Source organism: Lipophrys pholis (genome assembly GCF_963383615.2).
Source record: "Lipophrys pholis genome assembly, chromosome: 12".
In the NCBI taxonomy this organism is placed as follows: domain Eukaryota; kingdom Metazoa; phylum Chordata; class Actinopteri; order Blenniiformes; family Blenniidae; genus Lipophrys; species Lipophrys pholis.
In genome coordinates this window covers 1520353-1530909 of record NC_137641.1, presented here as the reverse complement: position 1 = coordinate 1530909, position 10557 = coordinate 1520353, and the positions used below count along the sequence as shown (strand labels likewise).

General features: G+C 46.0%; 1 protein-coding gene across 1 annotated transcript in view; it reads left to right on the top strand.

The window, feature by feature from the left end:
• Positions 1–238: 238 nt before the first annotated feature.
• Positions 239–10557, top strand: part of LOC308117581 (drebrin-like protein B) — a 17605-nt gene continuing 7286 nt past the window's right edge. Inside the window, exons 1-3 of the mRNA XM_080476539.1 lie at positions 239–422; positions 504–559; positions 784–896. Of these exons, the coding sequence (XP_080332665.1) occupies positions 340–422; positions 504–559; positions 784–896 (252 nt within the window). The 5' untranslated portion in view covers positions 239–339. The remainder of the gene's footprint in view (positions 423–503; positions 560–783; positions 897–10557) is intronic.

Here is a 10557-nt window from a genome sequence, read left to right as displayed (position 1 = left end):
TGGAGGAGGGAGGAGACGTTGGTACTAACGCTCACCTGTCACAGCTGAACGCGGTTGAACGGCTGTGTTCACACCTGCACGGGTGCAGGAGGCTGTAATGATCGCCAGCGGCACTAGAGGGCACCGCAACAAAGCAGCTTGCCACTGCTGACCCCGGGTGACCCCTGCAGGCCCGCACACGCCAGCCAGCAGGGAGCGCCGGTCTGAGCGGCCGCGCTGTGGGCGGCACCCCGCAGCGTTCCGGGTGGGAGGAATGTGGCTCTGCAAGATTGGAGGCTCCGGTCCGACCGGTCAGATTCCTGGAGCAGTCGAAGCGGCGGCGGCGGCGGCGGCGAGACGATGGCGGTGGACCTGAGTAAGAACGGCGCGGCGCTGCTGGCAGCCTACAAGGACGTGGTGGACGGCAAGAAGGACACAAACTGGTGAGAAGAAACAGAGAGGCTTTCTGCCCCCTGTAGCAATAACTGCCCCCAGTAGCACTAACTGCCCTCTCTGGGTTTCAGGTGTCTCTTCACCTATGAGGGAAACTCCAACGTCATCAGAGTGTCTGGAACTGGAGGTAAACTCACCTGCAGGCTGGTCCAGGTGTTTGGGGTGATGTGACGGTGCAGGGGATTATGGGATGTCATTTCCTGGACCTTTTTTACTCGAGTCTCATTTCCATGACAATATTTCAAAGTGAAGTGTTTGTGTGTGTGTGTGTGTGTGTGTGTGTGTGTGTGTGTGTGTGTGTGTGTGTGTGTGTGTGTGTGTGTGTGTGTGTGTGTGTGTGTGTGTGTGTAGACGGGGGGTTGGAGGAGCTGCAGGAGGAGCTGAACAGTGGGAAGGTGATGTTTGCTTTCTGTCGAGTCCAAGACCCCAACTCTGGTCTGCCTAAATATGTCCTCATAAACTGGGTAAGACACACACACACACACACACACACACACACACACACACACACACACACACACACACCAGTGACGTGTGATCAGGGAAGGCAGTGCCTCACCTGCCATCATGATTAAAAAAAATAGATAAAGTACATAAAATAAATTTTAATATTTTCCACTGATTTGTGTTAAAGATGCCTTTTCAGGATGACTCTACACATTTTTGACATTTTATTGAGTAAAAATCGCCGAATTTGAGTATTCGGCGATCAAATCCAGGGCAGAAATCCCGGGTGAGGCAGTGGAGAGCTGTGCCTCATATCTGACTGGGCGAACCGACACAAACTGGGTCACATGACGCTGCCTGGTTCTGTTCCTCAGCAGAACACCAATATGAACTTTACAGAACTCTTTAATGCAGCATGACTCTCTACAGTCTGTGTAACGTCTTTAATGTGTGTGTGAGAGAACCGCTCCTGCTGAGCTGCACAATAAAGTGCAGAGAGAAGTCAGCGGGTGAGGCAGGCAGTACTCTGCCTCACCTCAAGGGGGCGTACGTGAACTGACAGGTACTTCCTAGCTGCGTTGCTGGCTTCAACAGAGGCGATTGAAAGTCGGCGCCAAGCTAAAGCCAGTAGGTCAAGAACAGCGTTTTGTTGGTTCTGCCTGGTCCGACTCACTCGGGAGGATTGTACTTCAAGACTAAAACATTTCTCAAAACTGGACTTCCAGTCCAAACAGAGGGTGAGAAGTGATGGAAGACCAACGCCGAGCTGAAAGGTCTGCTTCAAACTACGGGGCCTGGAAGCCTCAAATTCCCTATATTTTAAACAGGATCATACGTTACCGGAGACACGTTACGTTACATTGAGGTGTCTCTTTCACCATTGAGTTAACAGTGGTTTTTTTAAAGCGGTAATTACTTTATCAGTTTAGTCGTAAAGATTACCTCTGAGTACGAGCCATGGTGAGAGGGTTACATTTCTGGGGGCTCGTCCGGGATCTTTTTCATTTTTCTGTAGATATATAAATGTGATTTTGGTAATCATAGTCAACATTTTGTGTAACTTTTGTAACTTCCAAAATGGATGCTGTTGAGATTGAAGCCTGGTGTAAAATTCAATTCAATTTTATTTGTAAAGCTCTAAATCACATCAACAAACATCTCAGAACCTCTTACAATGATAGAGAACAACAGAACCCAACTAAACCTTCCAGAACCTCTTACAATGATAGAGAACAACAGAACCCAACTAAACCTTCCAGAACCTCTTACAATGATAGAGAACAACAGAACCCAACTAAACCTTCCAGAACCTCTTACAATGATAGAGAACAACAGAACCCAACTAAACCTTCCAGAACCTCTTACAATGATAGAGAACAACAGAACCCAACTAAACCTTCCAGAACCTCTTACAATGATAGAGAACAACAGAACCCAACTAAACCTTCCAGAACCTCTTACAATGATAGAGAACAACAGAACCCTACTAAACCTTCCAGAACCTCTTACAATGATAGAGAACAACAGAACCCAACTAAACCTTCCAGAACCTCTTACAATGATAGAGAACAACAGAACCCAACTAAACCTTCCAGAACCTCTTACAATGATAGAGAACAACAGAACCCAACTAAACCTTCCAGAACCTCTTACAATGATAGAGAACAACAGAACCCTACTAAACCTTCCAGAACCTCTTACAATGATAGAGAACAACAGAACCCAACTAAACCTTCCAGAACCTCTTACAATGATAGAGAACAACAGAACCCAACTAAACCTTCCAGAACCTCTTACAATGATAGAGAACAATAGAACCCAACTAAACCTTCCAGAGCAGCAGAAGGAACAAGCAACAGAGGAAACCAGGAAGAACTCCCTCTCAGGAAGAACAGTTCATAAGAAGTCCCTCTTCAGGAAGAAAGGGGGCGGAGCCTAGACTCTGGAAGGGGGGGGGGGGGGGGGGGCATCCGCCTTGACCGGTTGGGGGGAGAAGTACATGGGATAGGACAGGGAGAGAGAGGAATAGAAGAGAGAGAGAGAAATAGAAGAGGGAGAGAGAGAGGAATAGAAGAGGGAGAGAGAGAGGAATAGAAGAGAGAGAGAGAGAGGAATAGAAGAGGGAGAGAGAGAGGAATAGAAGAGGGAGAGAGAGAGGAATAGAAGAGGGAGAGAGAGGAATAGAAGAGGGAGAGAGAGAGGAATAGAAGAGAGAGAGAGGAATAGAAGAGAGAGAGAGAGAGGAATAGAAGAGGGAGAGAGAGAGGAATAGAAGAGGGAGAGAGAGGAATAGAAGAGGGAGAGAGAGAGGAATAGAAGAGGGAGAGAGAGAGGAATAGAAGAGAGAGAGAGAGGAATAGAAGAGAGAGAGAGAGGAATAGAAGAGAGAGAGAGAGAGGAATAGAAGAGAGAGAGAGAGGAATAGAAGAGGGAGAGAGAGAGGAATAGAAGAGAGAGAGAGAGGAATAGAAGAGGGAGAGAGAGAGGAATAGAAGAGAGAGAGAGGAATAGAAGAGAGAGAGAGAGAGGAATAGAAGAGGGAGAGAGAGGAATAGAAGAGGGAGAGAGAGAGAGGAATAGAAGAGGGAGAGAGAGAGGAATAGAAGAGGGAGAGAGAGAGGATTAGAAGAGGGAGAGAGAGAGGAATAGAAGAGAGAGAGAGAGAGGAATAGAAGAGAGAGAGAGAGGAATAGAAGAGGGAGAGAGAGAGGAATAGAAGAGGGAGAGAGAGAGAGAGAGAGGAATAGAAGAGGGAGGGAGAGAGAGGAATAGAAGAGAGAGAGAGAGAGGAATAGAAGAGGGAGAGAGAGAGGAATAGAAGAGAGAGAGAGAGAGAGAGAGAGGAATAGAAGAGGGAGGGAGAGAGAGGAATAGAAGAGAGAGAGAGAGAGGAATAGAAGAGAGAGAGAGAGAGGAATAGAAGAGAGAGAGAGAGGAATAGAAGAGAGAGAGAGAGAGGAATAGAAGAGAGAGAGAGAGGAATAGAAGAGAGAGAGAGAGAGGAATAGAAGAGAGAGAGAGAGGAATAGAAGAGGGAGAGAGAGAGGAATAGAAGAGAGAGAGAGAGAGGAATAGAAGAGAGAGAGAGAGAGGAATAGAAGAGAGAGAGAGAGAGAGAGAGGAATAGAAGAGGGAGGGAGAGAGAGGAATAGAAGAGAGAGAGAGAGAGGAATAGAAGAGGGAGAGAGAGAGGAATAGAAGAGAGAGAGAGAGAGAGAGAGAGGAATAGAAGAGGGAGGGAGAGAGAGGAATAGAAGAGAGAGAGAGAGAGGAATAGAAGAGAGAGAGAGAGAGGAATAGAAGAGAGAGAGAGAGGAATAGAAGAGAGAGAGAGAGGAATAGAAGAGAGAGAGAGAGAGGAATAGAAGAGAGAGAGAGAGGAATAGAAGAGGGAGAGAGAGAGGAATAGAAGAGAGAGAGAGAGAGGAATAGAAGAGAGAGAGAGAGAGGAATAGAAGAGAGAGAGAGAGAGAGAGAGGCAGGCCAGAGAAGTACAAATACTAAGAAAAGTCTATGATGAGCGTTGGTCTGATGATGAACCAATCTCAGTCTGGAGTTTAAGGGCCGTGCCGTTGTGGGGGGGTCCCGGTGCTGTGGGGGGGTCTCGGTGCTGTGGGGGGGTCCCGGTGCTGTGGGGGGGTCCCAGTGCTGTGGGGGGGTCCCGGTGCTGTGGGGGGGTCCCGGTGCTGTGGGGGGGTCCCGGTGCTGTGGTGGGGTCCCGGTGCTGTGGGGGGGTCCCGGTGCTGTGGTGGGGTCCCGGTGCTGTGGGGGGGTCGGGTAGTAGGACCGTGGTAACTCCACTCTGGGAGTCTTGGGTCTGATCCCCTGGATCCTGCTCCCCTCCTGTCAGGATCTGGTGGCTCCAGTAATGTTGTTACACAGAGAGAAAGAAAGAAAGACAAGAAACAGAAGCTCCAAATGTAGAGTTCCTCCCTTTAACGGGAGAGAGGAAATCCCCTCAGCAGTCTAGGCCTAGAGCAGCTCAACTTAGTGCTCCTATTTTATTCCTAATGAGAAGCTTTATCAAAGAGGAAGCTTTTTAGTCTCCTCTTAAATAAACTAATGGTGTGGGCCCTTCGGACCGAGGCTGCTAGTTGATTCCAGAGTAAAGGAGCCATATGGCTGAAACTCCTGCCTCCTCTTTTACTTTGAAGGACTTTAGGGATTACCAACAGTCCTGCATCCTCAGAGCCAAGGGCTCGTGGAGGGTGAGACCCTTCTAGAAGTTTCTCCATATAGGACGGAGCCTGGTGATGAAGAGTTTTAGATGTGATCAGAAGGATGTTGAATTCTATTCTAGATTTGATGTGAAGCCAGTGTAAGGATGCTAAGACTGGGGAGATGTGCTCTCTTCTTCCAGTTCTGGTTAGTAAACCTGCAGCAGCGTTCTGCTCTAGCTGGAAGATCCTAACAGAGGAGTTTGGACATCCTGACATTAGGGAGTTACAATCATCTCATCTTCAAGTCACAAAGGCAGGAAGCATTTGTTCTGCATCTTTGAAGGACAAGAAGTTTCTAATTTTTGCAATATTCCTTAGATGGAAGAAGGCTGTCCTGGAGACATGTTTAACATGGGACATAAAGGACAGATCCTGATCAGAAATAACACCCAGGTTCCTAATATCACTGTTAGAGGTTAAGGTAATATTATCTAAGGTAATCAGACTATCTGAAAAGTAATCCCTGAGCTTTTTAGGACCTAGGATTAGAACCTCAGTCTTGGATGTGTTGAGCATTAAGAAGTTGATAGACATCCAGGACTTAACGTCCCTGAGGCAGGACTCTAGTTTAACAAGTTGGTCGGCCTGATTGGCTTTAACTGATAAATAGAGCTGAGTATCATCTGCATAACAATGAAAGTTAATGTTGTGTTTCCTAATAATATTTCCGAGTGGTAACATATAGAGATTAAACAATATGGGTCCGAGGACGGAGCCTTGTGGTACTCCACACAGGACCCCTTCATGTATTGAAGATTTGTTATTTACATGGACAAATTGAAAGCGGTCAGATAAATATGATTTAAACCAGTTTAAGGCTAAGTTTTTAATGCCGACGCCATCTTCTAATCTCCTTAAAGGAGACATATCATGCTTTTAAATCCTTCCTTTTTACATATAAATCATACAGTTGTGGTCTATATAAAGCGGAACTGCAATGCTTGGGTCTGAATTCCTCATTATTAGAGCTCCACAGGCCCCTTTTCTACCCCTTTTCTGATGTGCGTCTGAGAGCAACTCGTTTTGGGGCGGTCTCTTCATACCCCGCCTCCTCTCCAGGTTGCAGAGGTGACACTCGGTTCAACTCCACCCTGTTCGGCCATCTTTGTAGTTTGATAGAACAGATACAATTATCTAGCGGCGCAGAAACTTTATATTCACACATTATTTACAAAATGTCAACAAGGGAAGATTTGTCCATCCAGCCATACATGTTGGAGCCAGAGTCGGACCCGGCGGAGCCAGATGAAAATGACCATGATGCACCTGAAGAACAACGTCTTCATATGGATGTAACGCAATGGTGTGTTACTATATTTACACTAACTTCTCCATCCATGCCCACTACTACAATACTGCCTGTATTACAACGACTATTTAACACAGAAGTTACATTCTAATCTAAAACGAGCACACAGCGCTAACATATGAAGACGGTGCAACTGCTAATGCTAACAAAACAATGACAGGGACGTCTTATCATCACACTTTTTAGCGTTATATACAGCTTACCGAAGTGCTCTGTTCGTCGTCTCCATAGATAGAAGGAACTGACCGCTCAATCAGACCAAGTCTTTCGGCAAATCCTTCTTTATACTGGCGGAGGTTGCTGAAGCAGTCGTCCTTAAAGTGATTCGCGCACACAAAAATGACCTTACCCACAGATGTGGGTACATTTCTGTGAAAAATAAAACTCAACCAGGCACTTGGAAAAGGTTCTGATGCTGGGAGACGGTGTAACGAAGCTTGTGGGTTACTACATCCAACAACCGAACATTTCCACTTATCCTCTCGTAACTTCGGTTGGACTACAAAATCGCAGCGAGAAACAAAAATGGCGGATTGCTCGAAATGTCGATGTCCTAATTTGGCAGTTCTGCTGAGAATACTGTGACGTCATTGTTCAAAAAAGGTAATAGAGAATAGAAAAATCGAAACCGATCGCAAAATATGACCAAAACAGAATATAAAGATATCAACGGAGCACCTGAAGAGACTACTTTGAACTTTTCTGTACTTCTAAACACTCTAAATATACAACAACATGCATTTAAGGGCTAAAAAAGTGGATTTAGCAGGATATGTCCCCTTTAAGAGTATATTATGATGGACAGTATCAAATGCAGTACTAAGGTCCAGAAGAAGTAAAGCAGATAGAAGAGCTCTATCTGAGGCCATTAGAAGGTCATTAGTAACTTTTAGCAGAGCAGTCTCTGTACTGTGGTTCATTCTGAAGCTGGACTGAAGGTCCTCTAACAGATTATTCTCCTGCAGATAATCCTGGAGTTGTTTAGCCACTACTTTCTCCAGAACCTTTGACAGGAAAGGAAGGTTGGAGATGGGCCTGTAGTTTGAGAGAAGGCTTGTGTCTAAGTTTGGCTTCTTAATGAGTGGTTTAATAACTGCTAGTTTAAAGGATTGGGGCACATAGCCTATTGATAGAGACTGGTTAATAATTGCCAGTATAGAATTATTGATTAGTGGCAGTGCCTCTTTCAGAATTCTAGTAGGAATTGGGTCCAACAGGCTAGTAGTTGGTTTAGCAGAAGAAATAAGGGAGTTTAGTTGGACTAGTTGTATTTGCTGAAAGCATTCCAGATGACTGTTAGGTTTAACCAGTTCCTCTGTTATGGGGCTAACGGACGGTAGGGTTTGATGGATGTTATCCCTAAGCCTTGTCATTTTATTTTGAAAGAACTTCATGAAGTCCTCACTACATATATTGATAGGAATGGTGGGCTCAACACTATTTTGGTTCTTGGTCAGTTTGGCTACAGTACTGAAAAGAAAGCGAGGGTTGTTTTTGTTTTCCTCTATTAAGGCGATCCGATCCGGGATCGGGTTCTGATACCAACGTAATTCCCGGATCAGAAATTTCCGCTCCAACCAGCAGAGGTTCCTGATCCATGATCCTGGTCTGCTTCATGATCCTGGTCTGCTTCATGATCCTGGTCTGCTTCATGATCCTGGTCTGCTTCATGATCCTGGTCTGATCCATGATCCTGGTCTGCTTCATGATCCTGGTCTGATCCATGATCCTGGTCTGCTTCATGATCCTGGTCTGATCCATGATCCTGGTCTGCTTCATGATCCTGGTCTGATCCATGATCCTGGTCTGCTTCATGGTGCTGAAATGATCCCCAGTGTTTCCCTGCTGCTGCTCTGCTCGCTGGCTGCAAACTGTGGACTGGATTTCCTGAAGGGAGGCGGGTCTCAATGAGACCAGGAGGAATGAGTCAGGAAATCCAGTCCACAGTTTGCAGCCAGCGAGCAGGCTAGGGAAGTAGCACTGTGCTATCCAACTTTTCATGGCAACATGTTGCTGATTGGACAGATTTTACACTCAAAACACCACAAAGCAACACAGCAACGTGGATGTTAGCAAAGCAACACAGCAACGTGGGTGTTAGCAAAGCAACGCTGCAACGTGGATGTTGGCAACGTGAGTGTTAGCAAAGCAAAGCAGCAACGTGGATGGTAGCAAAGCAACACAGCAACGTGGATGTTAGCAAAGCAACACAGCAACATGGGTGTTAGCAAAGCAACACAGCAACATGGGTGTTAGCAAAGCAATGCAGCAATGTGGATGTTGCTTTGCTAACATCCATGTTGCTGTGTTGTTTTGGTAGCAAAGCAACGCAGCAACGTGGGTGTTTGCAAAGCAGTTGTACAGCGAGGCGGTCGCTTTGTCAACAGAGGTCACCGTTTTAAAACGACTGCTCGCCGGAGAGAAGGACACGGACCGCGGCATCAAAACAATGAACAGCTCGTTTATTATAATACACATTGATTTATTGCTTCTGTTTGTTAAAAAATACATGAGAAGAGGACCTTGAAAAAATAATCGCATATTAAATCGCAATATTGAGGGAAACAAATCGCAATTAGATTATTTTCCAAAATCGTTCAGCCCTACTCCCTACCAACCAAGGAGATACTCGGCCAGAGAGATTAAATAGGACTTTGTTAGATATGCTGGGGACCCGAGAGCCAAGCAGAAAGAAAAGGTGGAGTCAGCATGGTGCAAACTTGGTTCATGCTTATAACTGTACTCCGAATGAGGCCACCGGTTTCTCGCCCTATTATCCCATGTTTGGAGGTGAGGCCAGAATGTCCGTGGATCTTTGTTTTGGAACATCGAGTGATGGAACCCGACAGAAAAACTACCTCAAGTACGTTGCTGATATGAAGGAAGAGTTAGTTACAAGCTGCATATAACACTGCTGAAGCAGAACAAAGACAACAAGCGGAGATATGATCAAAAGATCCGTTTCACACAGTTGCTGCCTGGGGATAGGGGTTCTGGTCTGGAATTTGGGGTTGCCAGGGAAGCACAAGTAAGTTGAACTCGTACATTGTGGAGAGTCAAACGTCAGAGCTGCCTGTGTTTCGGTTAAGACCAGCAGATGGAGAGGGACCCACCAAAATCCTCCATGGAAACCACTTGCTGCCGCTGGGACAAACCGATTCACCCAGTTGCTGACCCTGAAACTGTGCCTCCTATCAGAACTCAGCACGGGAGGAGGACGAGACATTGCCAGAATGTTGACCCATCAGATTAACATCACTGAACAACATGTTGGAAAGTGGAAAAGGGAGACCTGTTGACGATATCCAAAGTTCTGACTGAGAGGACGAGGAACATGGTGTGCGGTTTGATGATGGAGACCTAGAGGATAGAGGGGACAAAGAAACTTCTGAACTTTTTAGTCAGAACTTAGACCAGACGTGGTCCTAGACTCAGACGAACCCCTCTCAGGTTATGACACGCTTTGGCAATCCCAGTATTACTGCGACTCCTCTTGTTGCTTGATTGTTTAGAAGTGGTTGTTGAATAAGGTACAAAGTCATGAGGGCATGCCCTTTTGGCCTAAAATAATTTTTTATAGATATCAAGAAAGAGAGACAACCTTTATCAAAATTGATTAAAGCACCAGATTTTAAAGTTTGAAAAATCACAGAAATTTTTACTGAAGGTCAAAGTTAAAGTTGTGCTGCACACATCTCTACACAGGAAGGCTGCTCTATCTACTCTATAAAAGAAACTTTCTTCGTAGGACAAATATGTTCCTGTGTATTAGGGTTGTTCTGTACACTGGTACTGTATTGGTATCGAGGTACTGACGCCTCTAAAGTGATACTATACTGGGCCCGGCTGGTACCGGGATCTTTCCCCCTCGTGTCCGCGGAGCGTCACTGTGTTGTAATCTGCAGCGAGGAGAGCCAGTGTCTCTGTGGGGCGTCGGCCGGCTGCTCCTCTTCCTCACTTGGTTTGGATGTTTGGGACGATCCAAAGTGAGGAAGGCAGCGCTCCACTTTCTTTCTTTTCTTTTTGCACTCCGGTTCTCCGAGACGGGGTGCGAGCGCTCCCACGCTCCGACCCGAGATCACAACTGAATCAGCTTCATGCTCGACCTACACAACTTCAAAATAAAAGGGAAAACTACGTATTTTCAAA